At 44.6% G+C, this 25,757-nt stretch overlaps 1 protein-coding gene across 1 annotated transcript in view; it reads left to right on the top strand.

Moving 5' to 3' along the window:
• The window catches only part of bbs9 (Bardet-Biedl syndrome 9), a gene marked incomplete at both ends in the record, with an annotated part of 259,704 nt that overhangs the window by 61,866 nt on the left and 172,081 nt on the right, over positions 1–25,757 (top strand). The window contains 5 exons of the mRNA XM_080741973.1: positions 4,035–4,139; positions 10,438–10,452; positions 20,194–20,334; positions 23,130–23,225; positions 24,471–24,643. Of these exons, the coding sequence (XP_080598099.1) occupies positions 4,035–4,139; positions 10,438–10,452; positions 20,194–20,334; positions 23,130–23,225; positions 24,471–24,643 (530 nt within the window). The remainder of the gene's footprint in view (positions 1–4,034; positions 4,140–10,437; positions 10,453–20,193; positions 20,335–23,129; positions 23,226–24,470; positions 24,644–25,757) is intronic.

The raw sequence follows: 25,757 nt of genomic DNA, 5'->3' as shown, positions 1-25,757 counted from the left end.
GTGATCTTCATGATGTCTGTGCAATTTCTAAATGCCTTGAGCCTTTAGAACTTGAATGCTTCTTGAATTTTTTTAGACATTGATGAGTTTGTTTGAGACAACTCAGACAAGATACTGTATTTTTTTATGACCTGGAATATATTATTTAATATGTAGCGCTACTTGATCTAGATAGGTGATTATGAAGTAAGATTTCTCCAATTTGGTGCAGTAAAATGTTACCATTATGTTTACCAGTGATAGAATATGACCTTCTCACATGGTTTGAAAATGAAAAAGTGAACTGGACTAGTGAGGTATTTGTTGGTGAAAGATCAAAGTTCACCATTACACTATTATTATTGTCACGCACCCCCTAGACTAGAGGCAGCTTGCGCACCCCATGGCCACCTACTGTAAGTTGCATCTAATGCGGCCATGTCAGGCATTCGTTTGCATAGTTGTTAATATTTAGTATATCAGAATATTTACAATGGAAGAGAATATGATTTACATATTGCTTCTCTCTTCTTTTTATTATGCTGATGTTTTATATACCTACAATGTTACGCACATTCCATTTACTGCATTACGGGTTTTTCTTACCTATTGCACATATACAGTAGCAAGTAAACCAGTAAGATGCCCTAAGGGAGAGAAACAACAGAGACTGAGACAATATGTCCATATATGGGCAGTCCCAGATGACATCAGGGATCTCTATATATGGGAATATTTCAAGTGTGACTTGTGTCGCGGTTGTTTGTTTAAGTTGGAAAAAATTTGGCCAAAATGTGTCCATATAATATCTCCATATTATGGAGATGACTGATGTCATAGGCCACATGAGACTGATAATTAAGGAAACGCACAGAAAACAGCCACATTTCCATCTATATAAGCCAGGCCAAACCTCATTAAAACAAAAGATTGTCATGGATGGAATGATCTAATGATCAAATTTGATCAAATTAGGCCTTATTCACAAAATGTAAAGTGAATATGACAGATCTGGTTCAATCTTTTTGTAACCACCCCTTGGAAATAAATAACACTGAGAAGGACCAGACTAATATCCACAACAGTGTCTGGGTATGCAAGGTTAGTGAACTTTGGCAATGTAAAGGTATGTTTTCTCATGCCAATAAAGCTCCTTTGAATTGAATTGAATTGAACAGATAGTAACAGTCAGAGTGCAACAATTCAAATCAATAACTCAAATGATATCCTAGAAATGAAATGAAATATTTCTTCTTTGTAACAAATAAAATAAATTATAAAATAAAATACAAATCTTGTTTTAAAACAAGACAAAAGGTCTCTTAGGGGTTTTGGAGAGAAAATGACATCATCTGACTTTAGCTGTAGCCATGGTCTGACAGGCTTTTATTGATCCAGACCTGTAAAAAGACGTTTATACTTACTATTCAATCACTCAAACCCCAGCATCCCTATTCTTGGGGGACATTCACCAAAAATAGCCGATCTACAAGCTCACCACAAGATGCGTTGTGAGCTTGTAGATCGGCTATTTTTGGTGAAGAGAGTTGTTTTATGGAAAAATAACTCAAGCACAGTTCAACTCAGCCTCAGTTGCACTGTACTTGTAAAACAGTTTGAGCTTTGTAAAACACAACAGCTTGTTGGAGGAGATTTGTGGTACAATAAGCATTGTCTCTGCATGCGAGCAGAGACAAGCACAGACAAGGGCTACGTGCCTACGTCTTCATTAACCTGAAACATGACGGTCGCGATCGTTCATATCGCACGACCATCATGCGTCCAGTCTTCAGTGAGCCCGACTGTGGTTGTCTGCTGCAAAATCTCAGCAGATTTGTCTGTCTGACTGTCTCGTTGTACTAGCTCTAGTGTAACCGCATCTCGCACTGCTGTTGACTGACTGCATTCGCTTCCCTGACTCGTATCCCTAACCTACGGAGTGCACCGAGGCTCAAACATCACTGCGTTAATTGCGCGTTAACTTTGACAGGCTTAGAAAAATCATATTTTTATTTGTATGATCATGACGGGCCGCACAGACATGGGGAAAGGGCCGCGGGTTGAGTAGCACATGCACACACATGATCTGCAGGTTTTCATACTAAATGCGACCTACGGTCACAATGACACATCCACCCTAGCCACTGCCTGTGTGGTATTACACATACATCCACCCCTCTTGACCGTTGACCTCGTCTAAACAGTCAGTAGTCAACATGGAGATCACTTGAGTTTAACCTGAGCTGACAGCCACTTTACCTAACACCATGAGGAGAGCACACAATGCCACCCAGAGAGGAGGGAGCTGAGTGAACCAGAAGGAAGTACGCCTTAGCGAAAGGAAGATAACGTCACATATGGTAGATTTGAGGTAGAGATATGCTTTTTTATACTCTGTTGCTTCTGGTGACAATTCACCAAAAGCATAGCTGATCTATAATGTGTCGCAATGTGAGCTTGTAAATTGGATGTTTTCAGCGCGTGACACTGGTGCACAACACAAAATAAAATAGGCCATGGTGAGCGGCTGAGCGCTCATCTTCTGTCTGCTTAGTATTGTTTCCATAATCTTATAACCACTGCTCCACCTGGCAAATGTTTGCCCTTTGGGCTGTGAAGGAGAGAGAGGGAGGTAGAGGGAAGAAGTCAAGTTGTCAAGGGTGTCTGACAGTGTGGAGAAAGTCTATTTAAATATTTATTTCCTTCTTTCTCCCTTTCTTTTCTTTTTCTCCTCTCTTTCCCTCTTTCTCTTGCTCCCCTTCTCTCCCTCTTGGTCTGGACAGGGGAGATGTGCTTGTGCTGTATATCTGCTTTCATCTTCATCCTATTCATCTTCCCTGGCCTGCCAGGGTCTCTGCTTTTCCTCTCCTAACTTTGTCTTCAGTCGTCTTCTGCCAGTTTCTGTCTATCCTCAAGTGGGCCTGTCTAGCCCTCGTCTGTTGTGTTTTAGTACCTTTGTGTGTGTGTGTGTGTGTGTGTGTGTGTGTGTGTGTGTGTGTGTGTGTGTGTGTGTGTGTGTGTGTGTGTGTGTGTGTGTGTGTGTGTGTGTGTGTGTGTGTGTGTGTGTGTGTGTGTGTGTGTGTGTGTGTGTGCGTGCGTGTGCACGTGCGCACGTGCATGTGTGTGTGTATGTTCATAATGCGCTCATGTCCTCTTGGGGAGAGGGAAAGGTGAATAGATCCATCTTTCTTTTTTTTTACTGGTTAGTGAAAACACCGCAATGGTCATAATTGACAGACCATCACCAATGGAAGAGAACTCAAATAAAACATGAATAAAAAATTATCTTTGAGGATCTCCCTCAAAACACACACACACACACACACGCACACGCACACACACTACATAGCTAGGTTTCAGTCACCTGTGGCCAGCCAAGCTTTAGAGTTAGGAACATCACGCCTCATTACTCCACCACACCACCCTATGTTTAGCCATTAGCTGAAACACATCCTTTCCATCCTTGCCTCTTCACATTTGATCCCTGCACTTTCTTTTGGCTTGTTTGCTCACTCACTCACTCACTCTCTCTCAAACAGTCTTCATGCATCAAGGTTACGTGCAGGCAGAGCAGGGATATATATCTTCTCTCTCTCTCTCTCTCTCTCTCTCTCTCTCTCTCTCTCTCTCTCTCTCTTTCCCTCGCTCTGCCTCTTTGTGTCTCGCTGTCTCCATTTCTCTCCTGTTTGTTTAGAAGTATTTGCAGGAAAGAGTCAAGTCATCACCTCTCTCCCATGCCACATATAAGTTCAGCGCGTGTGCGTGTCTCTCACTGTGTTTGTCTGGAAGTTAGAGTTGTCCTGTTTAATGTTGTTAATCTGCCTGTCTTCACCTCTTCAGTATTTATGTACCTACTATAAGTGTGTGCGTGCGTGCGTGCGTGCGTGCGTGCATATGCTTGGGCTTAGTTGTGCTGTATCCTGTGCTGCTTATACTGTACATTGAGATGTGTGTGTGTGTGTGTGTGTGTGTGTGTGTGTGTGCGTGCGCGCACATGCATGTGTGCAATATGCTTTGGTTAATGCTAAAGTTGTTGATGTCATGTCTCTCTCCAGGTGTAGGTTCCACTACCGTGGTTTCCTTCTCTGCCTTCCTCAACGGCCATTATCCCCCCGCTGACCTGACAGGAGACATGGCTGTGTCCTACAGCACCTCAACAGGTACACCAACTCTAACTCTGTACTCTGTCAGGTACCTTTTGTGTCCTTATTAGGATTAGGATTAATTGCCACGGACCGCGTTGTCGACGTGGTCTACATTCTGTCAGGGCTAATATACCTGAGGATATTTCCATGTTTGGAGGTAATGGCAGCAGCCTGCGGGAACTCCAGGAAGGAGGATTTGGGTGGTCCAGTCCAGTTCTACCCATATCCAGTACATCACATTCTTCCGTTGTTTTCTTCCCCTGTGAAGTTACTGACCTGACCCTAGTTCAGGATGCATCTTTAGGGTGAAGTTGCCTTTAGAGGCGACTTGGAGTCTGGTCAGCCTTTCAGGCTGCAGTGCAAGCACTGCCCTCTATGTGCAATTTCCAAAGTGATTATAACTGATTCACACCCTGTCCATAAGCAATTCGGACAGCACTGTGCTGTTGGTGCTTGGCACGGCCACTCACACGCACACACTTGTGTTGGGCCGCACCTCAGGGGGCTCAAGCCTACTACTGTGTGGGCACATCTGCCTTGTTTTAAAGTCGTTGATTTGTTGTAAATCATTCTTTATTTCAGAAAGTAAATTAAAAAGACGGAAGTCAAATTCAAGAAAGTAGGTTGACGTGCAAGTTGCAAACCAAGGTTTTGAGGGATTCTTTAGCAAGTGGATGCAGACTCACATGTGTCAAGTCGGCCTGTGCAAGTCTTTGATTTGATTGATGCTTTAAGGCTAATTCCACAACGCAGTAGAACACGGCCAACTTACTGTATGCTGCCAGGGTCACGTGATTTACGTACATGTGTGATGTACAGTACATTGATGAGGAATTTTATACATAACACCACAATGGAAGCATGTCCCCAGGACCATTTTTACGTTATCCTTTTAGCCTGACTGTACCTCGTGCTGTAGTAGGCGTGGTTAGGGTTGGGATTCGGAACCAGGGGAACCGGACAACAACATTGAGGTATCAGAATCGTTTCCTTCACATTTGGAACTGTAACCAGAACCGGTTTTATCACTACCAAAGATGGTTATGTGGACTTCATGTATGCTACAATATTGGCTGGTACTCAAACCTTAATTTCAATGACCACCATAACTCTTGAGAGTGTACAAATTAAATGGAACCAAATGGACTCGTAAGAGTCCATTTGGTTCCATGTGTACACTCTCAGAGTTACAGACCTGTAAGGGTCTATTTAGAAGTACCCCCTATAGGAATCGTTAAGGGAACAGTTAATCGGGCCGTTAAAATCTATAAGGATTCCAACCCTAGGTTGACTTCATTGTTCACCCTCCCATCACATAAGCTGCAGCCCTACTACTTTATAACGTTATAACCGACTTGTTATAACCGACTTGTTCCATAACCGACTTCTTCCATAACAAGTCAGATGGAAACAAACAGACCCTAGTTCAGGATGCAGAAGAACCTCTGACGTCTGAGCTCGACTCAGCACCGACTCCCACCAAAGCCTCCAAGGAGCACTGATTGTCCCCTAACAGTGCTGACAGACTACTCCCTCCAAGCAGCTGGCTTTCCAGAATTTATGGAAGGCATCACTCTCCTCCTTCAAACCAACAAAACCTGCCTTTATTGAAACCAAAATGTCACACAGGCCTCGTTCTATTTTTAAATGCTGATTTCACACTGCCATAAAAAAGGCAAAGAAATAGAGAATAAGACGTTTTTATGGTATTGTTTCTTTTGGACTGTATCTGTTTTGGCAGATCCCAAGGTTGGCCCAAAGCCTCCGTTCCCTACCCCAAAAGTACCTTAGCTGTGAAAGGATTTGGAAACGTCAGGACATCCAGGAGGGAATCTTTATTTTCCCATTTTTCTTATTTTATTGTGATGCTAAAAATAGGAAATACGTGGTGTCCTGGCCGGGATGCCTTTGGGTGGGGTGGGATTGGATTGGATTGGTGGCTCTTGATTTGGAAGGGCATGAAAAGGTTTGAGATACGAGAGAGAGAGGGAGAAGGAGAGAAAGAGAGATGGCACTGGCAGCGCAGCGCTAACATGCAGACTTGCGTATACATAGGATGGCACTCAGATATACACCTGTCAAACGTGGCTAGTAAATTGTTTTTACAGTCTGGCAGGTGGCCAACCATCGTTGTGATGCCCTCTGATTCCACTGTGAAAGTGAATTGTTACTGACGTGTGAACGTCTTCAGATGAAACCGCCATTGTGGACAGAGAACATAATAAATCCTACCCTGCTGTCAACACATCCACACAACTCCTTTCAATATGAAGTGTTGGCACAAACCTGTGTGCACATGTGTATATTGTGTGTGTGTGTGTGTGTGTGTGTGTGTGTGTGTGTGTGTGTGTGTGTGTGTGTGTGTGTGTGTGTGTGTGTGTGTGTGTGTGTGTGTGTGTGTGTGTGTGTGTGTGTGGTGTGTGCGTGCGTGCACGAATGTGCGTAGAGAAAGAGAGAGAGAGAAAATGCATGAATGTCAGTGTCAAACCCTCTGGCAGTATGTTCCAGTCATCTTAATCTCCTCTCCTCTCCTCTCCTCTCCTCTCCTCTCCTCTCCTCACCAGGAGGAATGCACCCCACTCTCTCTGCTATTGGCTCTCTGTTCTCACCCAGGGGTGATGGTTATGCATTAACCCCTTCCTAGCCCCTCAGGCTGCTGCCTCCCAACTTAAGCCCTACAAAGAGACTGACATTTTAAGAGGACCCTCCACTTCTTAAGACTTTCTGACATGTGTTTGTCTTGCAGTAGTTACATTCTCTAAAGTTACTGTCCCCTCTTGAGACTTTTCACCCCCCTGGCCTGCCCTGGCGATAGAATTTATACATACACTGTTCACTGAACAGGGTACAAGAAGTCTCATGACATTTACATGTACAGAATGTGTATTACGCCAAATAAAATACTCACCGTGTGGATGATCAGCGGGCATTCCATGAATGCCTATGCCAAGGTCTCCGACCTATTCCCAGGCAATAATTATTCCCCGGAAAAGACGCAATGTGATTGGCCAGTAGTCCCTTTGAGTGGCAGTGTGCCTTCAGCACTTCCGCCATCCCTAAGTCACTCCAATGAACTGCAACGGTGAAAGAGGTATCTAGCTTTGTATATCCAAACGTCGGTCCGTGTTGAATATAAAAAAGGTGCAGACAGTGACAACGCATGGTGCTTCTCATTGCATACTGATGCACATGGTGCAGGGACCTGCAGCCATGCAGGACATACTGTATGTACAGACGGCATACCATAAATATCAGTCAACACTGTATCACTCACTATGTGCAGTACATTCCTGTTTATATACTGTACATTTATAAGTCAATGGTACATTCATCTTGTGTGTGTGTGTGTGTGTGTGTGTGTGTGTGTGTGTGTGTGTGTGTGTGTGTGTGTGTGTGTGTGTGTGTGTGTGTGTGTGTGTGTGTGTGTGTGTGTGTGTGTGTGTGTGTGTGTGTGTGTGTACAGTACACATGGGCAGCAGTGTCTCAGGGGTAGAGTTGCCGTCTTAGAGACACAGAGGGTTCCTGAAGGGTTCCCAGTTCGATCCCGGGCTCCCCCAGAGTCAGTGTCGAAGAGTCCTTAAGCAAGACTCTGAACCCCTAGTTGCTCCAGGTGAGCAGGTTGGTGCCTTGCATGGTTTCCTCCGCCATGGGTGCATGAATGTGTGTGTGAATGTAATGCACAATCTATGTAAAGCGCCTTGTATAAAAGCGCTATATAAATGCACTGTTTACCATTTTATACTGTACATACATACATACGTGTGTGTGTGTGTGTGTGTGTGTGTGTGTGTGTGTGTGTGTGTGTGTGTGTGTGTGTGTGTGTGTGTGTGTGTGTGTGTGTGTGTGTGTGTGTGTGTGTGTGTGTGTGTGTGTGTGTGTGTGTGTGTGTGTGTGTTGGGTAGAGAGACCCACAGTGTAAGTGAGAGAGAGAGAGATGGAGGCAGCACTGTGGCAGGGGGAGAGAGAGAGAGAGCGAGAGAGCAGGAAGGAAGCATGGCTTTCATCAGAGTTAACAAAGCATGAAATACACAAGCAGAGCTCTGCGGCCCAGCCCGCCTCTGACTGACTCAGCACCACAAAGGCCGCCTTTCATTGGCCGGAGCCGGGGAACCACCGGCAAACCTCTCCATCTGCTTCTCATCGGCCCGCCCAGGAATCACTCTCCCACCAATCAAATCAAAGGTTAATTAGCCCAGCCGTTCCAACACGAGGAGAATTCACACTGAACGCGGGGTTGAGTTTCACTGCCGCTGGCGGGCAAAAAAAAAGAGAAAAAGAAAAACACTTATCCGCAAAACATTTTCCAAGAATGAGGAAGAGAATGTTTTTCCCCCCCTTTTTTCCCCTCGTTGATGTCTTTTTTTGACAGGTCTCAAGCTCCTGCGGGTCATGAAACTCACAAATAACCACATAAGCCATTTTCTGTTATTAAGAGCTACAAAAACCTCACCAAAATTGTAGTTACATGGTTACGTTACAGCTGTAATTTGTCATTAAAGGGGAAAAAAGTATTCTTCTACAGTAAAGGATTAGCACTCACTAAAATGTCTGTAGATACAGGTAATTGGGCAATGCCTGTTTTATGGCGATGTCATGGCTCATGTTAAACCCACATTCCTTTTTGTTTTTATCCACATGATTTAACTTAAAAGCCATTTAACCCTCCTAAGTCAAACTGAAGGTTTTCTGGTTTTAAATTCGGGACTTGAGTTTTTCATGTACTGTTGGTAAAATAAAGGTTCCTGGAAAGTGGAATCCCACAGCTGCTCAAGTAGCTGGTAGAGGATGATATGTGTCAGATTGTCAGTGTGCCCAGGGGAGAGCCCCCCACCCCCACCCCTCCTACACGTCCTCCTTAAGAGGTTCAACTACCCTGAACAAACATGTTCCCTCACTTAAGCCTGACTTACACTCGCTCGTACACCGGTGTTGCACAACGAAAATAGCCAATGAACAAGCTCACAACGTGCTGCTACAGCGTGACACGTTGTGAGCTTGTTGATCGAACTGAGCTCAGTTTACAAAGCGTCACGATGCGTCACATCGTGACCTTGTAGATCGGTTGTCAGAGCCTGTGCAGCACAAGTATAAGCATTGACACCGGTGTCTCAGAACTCAAGCGTTGCCTCTAGATCTGCTCATTTCATGTGAGACATGATCGCGCAACCATGTACAGATTAGGCTTTACACTTCCATCGCATCCTTTTTTCTGAATCTATCTCCCTCTCTCTTGTTCTATTTCTCTCTTAGTCTCTGTGAGATTGTCTGTCTCTCTCTCTCTCTCTCTCTCTCTCTTTCTCAATCCATCCCTTGTCTTTCCTCTATTTCTCCATGACTATATAATGGCATGGCTAAAGTGTGTGTGCCTGTGTGGGGTGTGGGGTGCGGGGGTTGAGAAACAGAGGATAAAAGAGGGTCGACAGGGTGGACGCAGGGGCGTCACAAGGGGGGGAAAAGTGGGACTGAGTTACTAGGGCCCAAGGTGGAGGGGCCTTTATTATTTAATACTTTAGCTATTGAAAAATAGCAGATCTACAAGCTCACAGCGTGGCACCAAGTGCCGCGCTGCGAGCTGGTAGATCTGCTATTTTTGAAAAGCCCTTAAAATGTGTGCAAATCTTTGAATATATGTATTTTTTTAAGCAAACCTCTGTAACTCAAATTTGCTTCTGGGGGGGTCCCTGGAACTAAATGTTTTGAGATGGGGGGTCCGTTTTAGGGGTCCTTCACATGAAAAACTTTGAGCACCACTGACATAGAAACATAGGTTTTTCTAAAAAAAACCTTTGAAGGATTGGTAATATTAAGAGATTTGCACAAATTTACACAATGTTTCAAAATGTGCAGATCTACAAGCTCGCAACGCGGCACTCGGTGCCGCACTGAGCTTGTATATCTGCTTTTTTTCAATACCGGTAGTTAAAGCACAAAATAATGCGTGATAATGCATTCCCAGTCTAAATGGGTTAAACCCCCTCCACCTATGAAGAACATTCATGAGGGGCCCTGCAGTGAATCCTTGTACCCAGGGCCCAGAATTTGGTGCGACACCCCTGGGTGGACGGAGCAGAGGAGGCATGTAGAGAGCATGTGGGGAACATGGTGCAGAGAGGAAGAGGAGAGAGAGTATGTAAGCATGTGGCGAGAGCTGTAAAGGAAACAAAAGAACATAAACACGGGAGACCAAGAAAAATTTGGAAACTCTATGTGTGTTTATGTGCATGTTTGTGTGTTTCAGCTTATTCTTCTGTGTGATCTGGGTTCTCTTGTTTGTCTTTCCTCTTGCTTCTTCTCTTGCTTCTGCTTCTGACAGAGCTCAACCCCACAGGTAAGAACTAAGTAGTCCATGTTACTGCAGTAGAGCTAGTAGTTGGATCTCACGCACGCACGCACACACACACACACACACACACACACACACACACACACACACACACACACACACACACTGAGTGAGTACTGTATATACAGGAAGAGACCGCGGCCTACTGTTTATGTTCCTGTAACATGATAGCTGAGAAGACGTAGAATGCACGGGTGTGTGCACGTACACACACGCACACACACGCACGCGCCTAAAGCCTGGAGGCTATGAGGCTTTGAGAAGTGCCAAAGAGACTTCACGAGCCTCTCAAAGAATCATATCACATCAGCTCACACTCCCATACTGCCCAGTTCCCCTCTATAGAGTAGGTAAATACGGCACAGTTATCTTATACTGTGTATATTGGTTGTGCTCTCACAGAAATACCACTGTTTGAAGTATTACTCATGGTCGTATCGTTTTACATACAGTAGATCCATGTGTGCACACGGCGTTGAGAGGACGCGAGCGTGCACACACGCACGCACGCACGCACGCACGCACGCACGCACGCACGCACGCACGCACACACACACACACACACACACACACACACACACACACACACACACACACACACACACACACACACACCATCCCACAGTCTACTGTGTGTAGTCTGTAGTCCAATAGCAGTGTTCCTAGTACTCAGCCAGTGTTTGTTTTAGTCTGTCTGTGTTTGTGTGCTTTGATACAGAGTAGGATGTCCTGCTATATAGCAGGATTAGAGACTTTTCAATAGTGTACACACACGCGCACACACACACACACACACACACACACACACACACACACACACACACACACACACACAGTTAAATCCACAGGTGAACGAAGTCAAAGGTCGAGAAAGAGCAGCTTATGCACAAGGCATATGCAGACACTCAGAAACACATTCTCACGTTTTCTGCAGCACACACACACACACACACACACACACACACACACACACACACACACACACACACACACACACACACACAAATGCATGCTGTATCAGTAACGACCTGACATCACTGCAGCTGTGGTTAAAAAAAAACTGATCTACTGGTGCTCTGTTCAAATAAATATTGTGCAGCACGCACACACGCATGCATGCCATGCCATGCCATGCCATGCACACATTTACAATGGCCTCAGGGTCATGGCACTTACAAGTAACTACATCCTATGTCCTCACTGATGAAATCAAGCGAGTGCCCGAGGCACGCGGTCATCCATAACCGCCACAAAAGGCTCTGGCCGTGGCCCAAATTAACCGATTCATTGCCATGGCAACCCCGGCCTAAGCGTGATTTGGTAAATTCCCCACACCTGTCTAATTCCCAACACCTGCTATTTGATGACTTAAGCGTCTTTCAAACTGGAGGCGGTTGACGCGCACAAGTAATTCATTTTCAATGAGAGGCGGGCAATTATTTGGGACGCACGGAGAAGTGCGCATGCTTGGGCTTGCGGGCGGCAAGAGCTGCATTGTGGTCATCTTTGTAAATATCGCCTGCAGTTTTTTTTTTCTCCAACGAGGTGCGATCCCAAACGAGAACGCCCGCATCAACTGTCGTCCGTCCGAAAGGCGATTTAATCCACTTTCCACAGTCAGTTTGCGCTCTTCAGACCACATTCTGCACAGACATGCACCACTGCACAAGGACTTTCCAGAACCTCCAATCCCCCGATATGCCCATATATATTGAGAGAGATTCAGGGATCTCCTTATATGGACATAAAAGGGACACAGGCAGACATACATACAGGGATCTCCATATATGGGCACAAAACAAGGGACACAGACCCTGACAGATGGTTACAACGGCTAATACTTAACAGGGTGGGGCATGCATTCCCTATTTGGATTGGTCCCCAACTGGCATCGTAGGCCACAGAGCATAAGACCAGCACATACTGTATGTACATGAGGTTAAACAAAGTGGTAATTAGAGTGGTTTCCCTAACAGGGCAACCAGACTAGTAGGGGCAGCAGTGGCTCAGGGGTAGAGAAACCATCTTTAGAACACGAAGGGTTCCCAGTTCGATCCTGGGCTCCCCCAGAGTTAGTGTTGAAAAGTCCTTGAGCAAGACTCTGAACCCCTAGATGCTCCCGGTGAGCAGGTTAGTGCCTTACATGGTTTCCTCCACCATCTGTGAATCGGTGAATGTAATGCACAATCTCTGTAAAGCGCCTTGGATAAAGGCGCTATATAAATGCACCATGTACCATTTATTTATATAAACCATTTACTAGTACTTGTCTGACTCTCTTTATTCCATCTTTCCAGATAAACTTTATTTTGCCACGCTACTCCTCCCAGAATTCATCAAGACCAGAACTTTCTTGTATAAAACCATAAATTACAAGTGTGCAAATGGCTTCCCAAATGAAGAACAACAAATTCTTCATCTATTGGTTCGTCTTCATTTGAAACGGAATTGATTTTTCCCAGCGGATTCCTCGCGGCTCGCGTCAGTGCAACCACACTTGGAATTTCCCAGAAGTGCACCTTTCCAGTTCACCATTGTTGTAGCGCAATGTAGTAGACCCCACAATGAGAAAATAGTTTACCGTTTAGAAGGATGCAATTCTGGGAAATTGCAAGTGTGGTTGCCGTGACGCGAGTCACACTTGCAAATTAATTCCGTCTTAAGCACTGCTTGCAAAAGCAAGCATTCGAGTTCGGATGAAGCCGGACGATTTGACATATGGCCCAAGTGCGTGCCACCAAAACTGTGGGAGGAGTAGCACTGCAAAATAAGGTTTATCCGGAAAGAAAGAAAGTCGGACAAGTACTATACAGGGTTCCCACGGTCATGAAATTCCTGGAAATATTTTGAAATTAGAAAAATATTTTTCCAGTACTGGAAAAGTTTTGGAATTGATCAAGGGTCCTGGAAGGCATTGCACATAGTAGAAAGCGACTTGTTATTGAGCTGAATTATTGTTATATAGTCCTGGAAATTGGGTTAAATATTCTGGAAAAGTTTTGGAAAAGTTTTGGAAATTAAAATGTGTGGGAACCCTGACTATAGTCTGGTTGCCCCGTTAGTAGGGATGCCCCGATCAGGGTTTTTTTGCTCCCGATCCGATACCGATCAAATATTATTGCTTCCGATTCGATCCCGATCTTTCCCGATCCGATCTTTTGGCAAGAAAAATTCTATTCATTCTATCACTTAGTGCAGCACTGAATCAACAAATTAAAAACAAAGCTTATGAGTAGTGTATAGTGATATAGGCCTACTAGTGCAGTGTTTCTCAATCATTGTGCAGCGGACCTTTGGTGTGGCCTTTGAAATTTGGCAGTGAAGTCACGATTTAAGGACTTTTAAAACCTGTTTAATATCTCAAAAAATAAAATAAAATAGACCATTACAGCATCAAAAATAATCAACAAACTATATAAAAACTGGTAAAACATTGGCCATTTTTAAAGTTGAAACAAAATAAGTTAAGAACCAATTAACCAGTCTGCTTGAAAAGTATGCATCTGTAGCAGCTAGTTGAGAGTGCAGAGAGACATAATTGCCTTCCTTTGATCCATTAACAAGGGGCCAATTACTACTTATTGGCATCAGCTGCCAGCTGGACACAGAGTCTGACACAATCACCTTCCCTCTGCAGTGCTCTGTCTGTCTCATTTCTCCAAAAGCCCTTGAATATGATTGAAAATGATTAAGGATTACTGTGATTATGGTAAGCTTACATTTCATATCGCATTCACCTTACCTGTAACTTTCAGTACTCCCAGAAAATATTTTTTTGAAAAAAAAAAAACAAAAAAAAAAAAACTTTTTTTTTTTTCGATATTTTTTTCCCCGATCTCCGATCTTATAAAAACGGCCATATCGGCGGCCGATCCGATCACGTGATCGGGATCGGGCAACACTACCCGTTAGGTAACCACACTAATCGCCTCATCTGATTTAATACACATAGATACAAGGTCAGGCACTGTCAGACACAAAACAATCCATCTGTAACATAAGGAAATCTGCCCTGCTCTGCTTCTGAGAAGGCCACGTTAAGGGTCTCGATAACATGCAACGGAAAACATTTGAAATACTGCACAGTTCTGACTGAAACAGTATATCAGTGTAGTGTGATATCCCCAAACACACCGTCCGAACGTACTGCCAAATGCACCATGATGTAAGTCTTCATCCTGATTTATAGAGTACCGAAGTCCTGACGTCAAGACCACTCCCCCTGGGTCACAAATAAAATTTCAAAGAAACAATAAAGCACATCCTCCGTTTCTTCGTGCCGAGCCAAACTGCAAAAACATAATCAAACGTCGTATCGGCTGCTGTTTCTCGTAAATAAATGCTTGGAGCATTCAAAAGTGAGTTGCGAGCCCCCGTCCTGTTGTGCACAAATACATTTTCCCTTTCAAATATTATTTAATACCTACAGTACTCTGGGCCATGCATGTTGGGAACGATGCATGTCGAGAATGATGTACAAGTTTTCGGTCACCGTTTTATTTAATGCACCTTTTGTTCGTACCTACTTTTCATTCATCGCGATCATGCTATTGTGAGCACAGGTACACATCCTTTTAAAAGTAAGTGACATAAGGACATAATGTGTATCTAATGATGCGAACACATCTTGTATGTGTTTCCAATGGTGCATGAAGAACAGCATTGTATCTATTACCACAACCAATATTATAGTGTTGTGTTGAAAAGCAATGACAGATGTGTGTTAAATGCAACAATGTGTTGCAAATGACACATGCTTTTTATCATGCTACTATGGTGTACTGAATATGAAATCATAGTGGCCGCAGGTACAATACCGTGCACGCACGCACGCACGCACGCACACACGCACGCACGCACGCACACACACACACACACACACAATCTGCAGGTAAATCCCAGTGCTGAAGGCTGTAATTTCACGGAGCCTTTGCAGAGCCTGGGAATATACAGGGATACAGTGGAACAAGACTAGATTCACACACACACACACACACACACACACACACACACACACACACACACACACACACACACACACACTGGTAGACTAGTGAACGGCTGTAAACTTGAGATGGAAAAATGTTTCCCCTGGCCTTTTCCACTCTCTGTCAGATCTCTACCTACCCCCCTCTCTACTATTCCCTTCTCCTCTGTCCATCCCTCTCTCATTCTCCATCCACATGTTTTTATTTGTTGGTTTTTATAGTTTATTTATTTTATTTATTCCATAGGTTTTTAAAGGCTGGCGACAGAGATTATGTTTTTGCCCCTGTGTGTGTCTTATTGTGTGCATGTCTGTGTGCCTGGAGCAAATCTCCTAAACGCTTCACCGTTCAGATGAAGATTCTTTGCACACAATGCCACTCTGCCAGTATAGCAGGCCAAGGAAGTCACAACAGTTTTAGTTTTTTGGAGCTGTGTGGAACACAAGCTCCCTATACGTGGCCGTGTGTGTGTGTGTGTGTGTCTGTCTGTCTGTCTGTATGTAGCCTGAGGAATGTGTAGCCTGAGGAATGTGTAGCCTGAATGCCACTGTGAGTGACCAGAGAGGCTGCTATCAGTCTAGCCTGAGCAACACACACACACACACACACACACACACACACACACACACACACACACACACACACACACACACACAGCTCCACTTCGAACAGAGGTTCGATTTTTTCAAATCAGCCTCAGGGTGGCAGACAAGCCCGCTTGCATGTCGTGGTCTATAACTCTTGAACCGTCGGCCATACAATAAAAATACCTTGGATCACGACACAACTCCCAGTAGGTCCTAACCCTAACCCATTTCTGCCTAACTACGTTTTTTGCCAAACAATCCTTTTAACACTAGTAGTGACCATTTCTAGTTCTTTCCATTTTTCCCATTATTTCTCCTTCTCTCTCTAGCTCCATATCAGCCTCTGTACTTCTTGTTCTCCCACGTATTATCTCTTTTCATCACCACCATTTCACTCCCTCTTTTATTGTAGCTTTTATTTCTGCCAACCTCAGCACACCTCCTGCTTTACACACGTATGGTCCCCCTAGCTTCCTCTCATCTCCCCTTGTCTCTCCTCTCCTCCTCTCCATTCCACTCCTCCAGGTGCTTGGACTAGAAAGTTCCTTTTACAAACCAAAACAATCCTCCAGAAACATCAGCCTCAGTCCCTGGGAGATGTTGATGTTGAGTCTCGGGTTCCCATATAGGACAGTCCAACGTGCATGAAATATGAATATCTCCAATGTTTGCCGTGTTAATAAACCCAGGGGAGGATTGTTTGGAGAGTAAGCCGTAGCGTTGATGTTTCTCTCCTGTCTAATTTGCCGCGAGGGATCTGGGTGGAGGTGGGCGCCACTTAAGGAGGAAGTGGGCTGTGTTCTTAGCGTTGTTTGCAGGGAAGGAGCTACAAGGGAGACGTTGGAAGCTCTTGTTGTGGTTGGGCTCCCAACCTGGACTCCAAGGCCCTGCAGGAGCCGTTGACTTGTCATTTTGTTAGCTTTTCAGAGCAATGACTTTCTGTCTGACATTGTTGTTTAACACAATATAACGAAAGTCTGTATATTAGTATTGTCTCTGTTTGGCTCAGATTATACATTTTATACATCATGCATGACATACTGGTATGCATACTGTATTATTGCGACCGTAAGGTCGCAGTTTAGTTACGGTCGCAGTTTAGTATCAAAACCTCCACCGGCCGTCCGTCGGTCGGTCGGTCGGTCGGTCGGTCGGTCGGTCGGTCACACGTCACACGTCACACCTTTGCCCTGCTCATATCTGGGCTCGTTTGTGTATTGTATGACATCACGCCACATCATCGGCTGAGGACTGTGTGATGTCATCATATCTCCATATATGGAGACATATGTTGCTCATGCCCAAATATGGGCTGGTGAGGTCAGACTTAGTGTGATGCGTAGGTTATCTCCATATATGGAGATTCAACTTCAATGAGTATCCATGGCAAATCACACCGTACACAAATGACCCTTATATAAGACCGGCATTATCTACCGACAGCTGCTATAAGCCAACCCTGGCGATAAGGTCTGAGTCGAAGAAATGCTTCTTTCCTGGTATAAGACCGGCATTGTCTGTCGTACATTTCGGTCAATTCCAGTGGGGATGCCATTGAAAAGTTAATCTAGTTGTACAAAGTAATCAAAGAATGGGTTGACTGGTAGGCTGGTTGACTGCTTTATCTGTGGAGAGTGTATGTCACTGAGAGTCCTTTTATAGCGATTGAAATCATGATGAGGTCACGATGAGTCATCTATGCCCAAATATAGATTTCTAGGTCAGATGGCCCATGGAGTTTGTGATGTCAAACCTAGCAACCCAATATAAACAAACCTGATGTCAGACCTGAAGTATCCTTTTATACCCATATGTGGAGATACAGAGATCTCCATATATGGGCATATTAGAAAGCCCATATATGGGCATATACGGATGACATCAGGGATATCCATATATGGGCATAAAAGGGACAAGGGCTTACAGTTAAGAGATCTCCATATATGGGCATATCAGAAAGCCCATATATGTTCATATACTGATGACATCAGGAATATCCATATATGGGCATAAAAGGGACAAGGACTTACAGTTAAGAGATCTCCGGGCATAAAGGGACAAGGACTGTTACAGTAGATATAGAGATGTCCATATATGGGCATAAATGAACAAGGACTGACAAACACTGAGATCTCCATATAACCTATGGGAATATAAGGGACGAGGACAATGCGTAGCATTGTGAGCTTGTAGACCTATTTTCTAAATATTGTTGTACATTAAAAACTTGAAATGGGTCGTTCTGCATAGTACTTGGGATTTGTTGATGTAAATGTTCACATAGAGTGTAATAATTGGTAAAACAAACTTTTGGCCTATTTGTGGAGATAAGCGACCAACGGTCGCTTATCTCCCGATTAGGGAGTCTTACTGGTATCAAAACCTCCACCGGCCGTCGGTCGGTCGGTCACACGTCACACGTCACACCTTTGCCCTGCTCATATCTGGGCTCGTTTGTGTATTGTATGACATCACGCCACATCATCGGCTGAGGACTGTGTGATGTCATCATATCTCCATATATGGAGACATAAGTTGCTCATGCCCAAATATGGGCTGGTGAGGTCAGACTTAGTGTGATGCGTAGGTTATCTCCATATATGGAGATTCAACTTCAATGAGTAACCATGGCAAATCACACCGTACACAAATGACCCTTATATAAGACCGGCATTATCTACCGACAGCTGCTATAAGCCAACCCTGGCGATAAGGTCTGAGTCGAAGAAATGCTTCTTTCCTGGTATAAGACCGGCATTGTCTGTCGTACATTTCGGTCAATTCCAGTGGGGATGCCATTGAAAAGTTAATCTAGTTGTACAAAGTAATCAAAGAATGGGTTGACTGGTAGGCTGGTTGACTGCTTTATCTGTGGAGAGTGTATGTCACTGAGAGTCCTTTTATAGCGATTGAAATCATGATGAGGTCACGATGAGTCATCTATGCCCAAATATAGATTTCTAGGTCAGATGGCCCATGGAGTTTGTGATGTCAAACCTAGCAACCCAATATAAACAAACCTGATGTCAGACCTGAAGTATCCTTTTATACCCATATATGGAGATACAGAGATCTCCATATATGGGCATATTAGAAAGCCCATATATGGGCATATACGGATGACATCAGGGATATCCATATATGGGCATAAAAGGGACAAGGGCTTACAGTTAAGAGATCTCCATATATGGGCATATCAGAAAGCCCATATATGTTCATATACTGATGACATCAGGAATATCCATATATGGGCATAAAAGGGACAAGGACTTACAGTTAAGAGATCTCCGGGCATAAAGGGACAAGGACTGTTACAGTAGATATAGAGATGTCCATATATGGGCATAAATGAACAAGGACTGACAAACACTGAGATCTCCATATAACCTATGGGAATATAAGGGACGAGGACAATGCGTAGCATTGTGAGCTTGTAGACCTATTTTCTAAATATTGTTGTACATTAAAAACTTGAAATGGGTCGTTCTGCATAGTACTTGGGATTTGTTGATGTAAATGTTCACATAGAGTGTAATAATTGGTAAAACAAACTTTTGGCCTATTTGTGGAGATAAGCGACCAACGGTCGCTTATCTCCCGATTAGGGAGTCTTACTGGTGTACCTATTATAACTTAGTACGCTGAGGTCAGCTAACCTCTCATTACTGACACCCACTGCAACTGCTTGACTGTGGTCGATAGAGGGTACGTGTTTGACATCATCATCATATCTGGAAGTTATGTGGGAATGCCTACTGTGTACTGAGTGGCAAAAACTACTTTCTGGCCTTGACAGCCCATACATCCAAGCAGAAAAGTCCTATCTGATTGCATTACACAATGTTAAATGATGTTAAACTCACTTTGCCACTCGATTTGCCATTAAACTTTATGCATGCGCAATGCGAATGCCCGAAGGTTGCCCCCCCCACCCCCACCCCCTCTGCATTAGATTAGAATTGTAATATGCTTGTTTGTCTGTCTGTCTGTCTGATTGTATTTGCTTTCGTTGCATTGTTTTTGACCTGTACAGCACTTTGGTCAGTGTTTTTAAATGTGCTATATAAATAAAGTTTGATTTGATGTGATTTGATTGTATAGAGTGTGGACCCAGAGCTGGCCCTGGTCTCACTCCTCTGTCTCTGTGTCAGGTGTTCCCCGGGTGGTCCAGTGTAAGTTCTCTCTGCCCCTGCATCTGGTCTGTGTGCCCTCCTCTCCTGCCAAGAGCGCCCAGTTCAAGATCAATGTGGAGACCAACAAACCTCCCATCAACCTCAACACTGTCTTCCCAGGTAACAGAGAGAGTGAGAGGTAGACTCCCCAGGATTCCTTTGAGGTGATCAGGGGGGGTCTCCCCATGCAGCTGAATGATTGATAGTTAGGACCCACATGGACGAAATAAGTGGAAATACCATCACTCAAAAAAGAAATATATACTGTGTATATACAGCATATACTGTAATACAGATCCGGAACAGGAAATACAACAGGAACAGGAAATACAACAGGAACACTGTTGCAATAAATGAGATTATTGAATGTATTCAAGGACACTTTTCTTTGTGTGTCTGTCTGTATGCACGTGTGTGTGTGTGTATGTGTGCGCGTGTGATAACTGTGTAGACTGATAGGATAGTGAGAAGTAATAGTGTGAAGGAGGTTTGGATGACAGGTTTAATACTTTCATTCTTTCCTTCCATCTGTCCTTCTTTCGTGTCCTCTCTTTGATATGTGTCACTCTCTTTATCTCCCTCCCACTGTCCCTCGCATCTCTTTTTTGAGCGGTGGTCACACCGTCTCCTATACGTGGCCGTGTGTGTGGGTATCCGGCCGTCCGGCCGTCCGTGTATGTAGCCTCAAGCCTGCAGTACTTTTTCTGACCACACATGTTAAGGGAGGGGCGCTGTTGTTCTCTCACACACACTAGGCCTGGGGCGGTATGGACATTTTGTTACCGCGATTACCGTCTTCCCATTTACCGCCGGTACTGCGGTAATTACCGCACCCCCGTATCTATTAATTAAGGTTCGGCGATAAGCCAAAATATTGCAATCATCTTCCCAAAAGTCGCCTCTCCACAGTGGAGAGGCGACACAGCCTGACTGCCCGAGTTATACTTCTCCGTACAGCACAGCGGGTCTGGCTTTCAAAGGAGCAGATCTACAAGCTCACAACACATCGCATCCGCGATGCGTTCTGAGCTTTTAGATCTGCACTGTCGGGTTACCATAGTAACGTAGGCTAGCTACTTGGGCTTTTCAGACACAAACAGCTGTGTGAACAAACCAGAAGAGGAAGGGTAGTCAGATCGTGTACAGTGATTCTGTAAACTCACGTCACGTCTCAACTCTCAAATCGCAGTGATTGAGTGCTGCTATATACAGGTTTTAGTTCAAAGACTTGACAGAAAAGGTTATAAAATCGCCTACGCGCCGCTGGACGGAGCACAACGTGCGACGCGGTGGAGAAAGTAAAATAGTTTCATTTTCGGTTTTAGTCCACGCGGCCCGCGCTCCGCCAGTAATCCGTATGAATAAAAAAAGATATGCCACAACACAAGGTATGTATTAACATCCTTGTGTCGAGTGGATTACAGAGAAAGTTTATGCTGCTCTGTCATAGAGTTGTGCTCCGTACTCTACTGCCCTGTGTGCACTGTGTGCACTGTGCAGGTCTGTGTGTGAGTGACGTATGTGGCTTCCAACGTGTGGTACACGGCCCAGAGCAGAGCGGCATGGAGCGCATGCGGTCCTCGCTTCTCCCCCGTTTTAAAACTTGCTTATTTTCCAATAAAAAATAGACCTTTTTTTGTCTTTTTACCGCGGTAAGCACAATGACACCACGGTAGACCTCGGTATACCGCGGTACGGCGGTTACCGCCTCCAACCCTAACACACACACACACACACACACACAAACACACACACACACACACACACACACACACACACACACACACACACACACACACACACACACACACACAGGGGGGAAGGGTGGGTCAGCATGTGTGGTCAAGTATTATTATTATTATTAACAAACTGAATGTTTTAGGGTCAAATAAATTAGAGTGTGTGAAGAAACTACAGCATTGTAAAGCACACTAACCCCGCTGCACCCACCCAGTAGTGCTGTTGCACAGCCTCCACGACCACCGCTCAGTTCACATGGGTGTGATTTTTGGAGCTGTGTGAAACACAGGCTCCCTATACGTGGCTGTGTGGGTCTGTCTGTCTGTCTGTCTGTGTGTATGTAGCCTGAACTTCCTAAACTTCGGCACGCTACTAGTCCCACAGTTTTGCCACCACACACTCGCGCCATATGTCAAATCGACCGGCTTACTCGGGAATCGTGGGCTAGTAACTTGCTAAGAGAAAGGTTCAATAGTTTAATTGATATTAATTTATTAGTGAATTATTTTTCCCCATTGACTTATAATGGGAATCGCAAAAACTCACATTCAATTATTTGTCTCTCGCAAACCATAGGGGCTAGAGTTTCAAGACTTGGAGAGGAGGTTCATAATGATTTCAAGGATTAAATAAAAAATAATTGTGTCATTTGGCCGCATGGTGGCGCCATAACACCCCACTTTACGTTTTGGCCTGTAACTCTTGAACCGTAGGTCGGAAAATTAAAAATATTTTTTCCCTGGATTCCTTGGGTCATGACGCATCTCCCCATGTAGGCCACGCCCATTTGCGCCATGATAGATTTTCCGCCATCTTGAATTTTCTCCAAAACACACTTTTTGCTCCTTTTCCTACATATTTTCTTCAAATGTCACAAAAATCGGTACACATGATCCACACACACACACACACACACACACACACACACACACACACACACACACACACACACACACAGCTCCACTTCACACGGGTGTGATTTTTTCTCTCTATCTCGATCTGTATCCCCTTCCCTTTCCCTCTGTCTTCTTGTCTGTTACTCTTGCTTTCTATCCTTGCTCACTTCTCAATCTCTCTCTCTCTCTCTCTCTCTTTCTCTCTCTCTCTCTCTCTCTCTCTCTCTCAATCCAATACTTATGCCACTCTCTCCTTGCTTTCCCTCTCTCTCCGTGTAGAATTTACACAGCAGTCAGAAGATAAGGAAGGTCACAGTCTGGCTTTCCAGTTCCTGTCAGGAGCCAGAGTCACCGTGCTGACCTCTAAGACCTCCCGTAAGCTCTGCACACACACACACACACACACACACACACACACACACACACACACACACACACACACACACACACACACACACACACACACACACACACACACACACACACACACACACACACACCCTAACGTGCAATCTGAGCAAACTGCGATTGCATTGCGAGGGTGTGGACTAGCTGCCACCAACTCAGGACCCCTGGATGGTCGCCTTCCACCCCCTCTGGTCTGGAGCTCTGTAGTGTTGCTGTCAGGCGGAAGTGTAGGTGATGTAACCCCTTTCCCTCCTAGCTCTACCTTGGGTTGTCTCCATGGGTCATCAATAAGACCGTAACACGGACAAATGTAGTAGCCTACAGTGGTTTCTCAAACTGTTTTTTATTTATTTTCAAGGACCAAATCTGGATAAATTAACACTATGGATTTTCAAGGAGCACCGTAACTCTGAGAGTGTACAATGGAACCAAAAGGACCCGTAGTTTCCATTTGGTTCCATGTGTACACTCTCAGAGTTACAGACCTGTAATGGTCATTCAGGGCTAGCTCTTCTGGTTGTACCAGTAAGACGCCTAAGGGCGAAAAGTGACCTCGCCATCTGTCTTGGCTGTCGATGAGCCAGCCTCATCCTTCTCTCCGTGACCTTGTCTGTGACTTGATTGAGGCCCATGTGACGTCAAAGGCCATTTGTATAGCCGTATGTATCTTGTGTGCACGCCATCCAGGGCCTTATCTGTACTGTGAGTGTCCATGTCTTGGCCCCGAACAGCAGTACTGGCTTCGCTGAAGCCACGAACATCCATCCGCCTCTTGGGTTCATCTCCCATCTAAGAATTTGCACTTTAGAACCTCAGCTCTTGTCAAACTTGGCCCTCTAGTACTCATTGATGGTGAATGGTCCATCAGATACTGTATGTGTAGCTAATCGGGCCATCCTCCCACTCGGTTCGCAGGAGATTATTGAAATGCATGTACCAAGTTTCCACACGTTCCTCTGCACTCACTCCCCGTATCTTGGCAGACTGAGAGAAATGTCTGCCGCAGATGTCATTGATTAGCTTCCAGCTCTGGCCATGTGCCTCTTCAACCCCCCTGACCACTCTATGATGACAACACCGATGCATGTACTGTGCCATCTTTAAAGGTTTGTGTGTGTGTGTGTGTGTGTGTGTGTGTGTGTGTGTGTGTGTGTGTGTGTGTGTGTGTGTGTGTGTGTGTGTGTGTGTGTGTGTGTGTGTGTGTGTGGTCAGAGCGCTACCGCGTGCAGAGCGACAGCTTCGAGGACATGTGGCTGGTCGTGAAGGAGCTGGTGCAGCGTTTTGACCTTCACTTCTCCAAGCTGGGTGTCCAGGACTTCAGGAGCAGCTTCACAGGACCACTGCCTCTGGCCGAGTACTTCCAGGCTGTGGACAACCACTTTCAGGTACAAAACCAGCCCTCTTCACAGCATTCAAACTGATGCTTTTTTTTCTCCACAATGTGGGACTTCCGGTGATGACGTGAGAGAGGAAGGACGCGCAGAAGGGAGGCTCTTTCCAAATTTATAATCTAAACTGCTTAAAACCCAATATAGTGGAGTAAATTGATTTAAAAGTGAAGACTAAGAAACTAGTGAGAGACTATGGGCGGCTTGCACCAACACGGTTTAAGCCTTAAACTGGTTTAAATCAAGGTTTATCTTTTAATCAGCTTGCACCAAACCTTAAATCTAGTTTTCATTAATCAGGTTTAGTTTTAAACCATCCTTTTAATCTTGGTTTGAATTTTCACTGTAAACCTGGATTTCTGTTAATCCTGTTGCACCACTACTTTAAACTTTGATTTAAACATCAGTAAGGGATCAATTTTAAACCTGCTGTAGAGGTGGTTTAAATGCAAACATGCCATTGACAAGACATGAATGGGGGTCCCCCTCCTGGCTGCGAGGGAAGCCTCACAGCATAAGCCCTGCAGGCTTGCTGCAGACAGCGTTTCACAGCTGAAAACAAAAATCTCATCATATTGTTGTCTTCAATACATCCTTGTACATCGGCTATTTTAAAATAGCGAACATTTATATATTTACGGGGACATAATAGGCCTACAGTCAGTGGAAGAGGACTTCCCAACCAATATGGAGACGTTTTAATTTTCGAAATCGCTTCATAATTGACGAAACTATCAAACTGTGGTGTATTTCTTTGCTTCCCTCACAGGAGGATAGCCGCGCATCGCCGCACCGCGCTGTAGCGAGCCGAGCGCCACCGTCGTATGACGGAGCGTTATAAAATTAAATATTTTTTGGCTGCAGGCGCTCTTCTTAACATAGAAGGTGATAGGCCTGCCCACATTCTCCCCGAAGTAAATAAAAAAGTAACGTTATGATGTTAGGCGTAAGAGAATAGTTTATTCCAGTGTGTTTACATCGCAAATCCAAGATGGAGGACATTTAAACCATGAAATAATCGCAGTTTATGGTTTTAATCACAGGTTAAGGGTTTAATCACAGATTTGTTAAGCAATGCTTAAATTTAAGTGGTGCAACGCACCTCGATTTA

This window comes from Nannobrachium achirus, assembly GCF_963921795.1.
Source record: "Nannobrachium achirus genome assembly, chromosome: 2".
In the NCBI taxonomy this organism is placed as follows: domain Eukaryota; kingdom Metazoa; phylum Chordata; class Actinopteri; order Myctophiformes; family Myctophidae; genus Nannobrachium; species Nannobrachium achirus.
The sequence above is the reverse complement of the archived record's forward strand: the minus strand, read 5'-3'. Positions and strand labels throughout refer to the sequence as shown.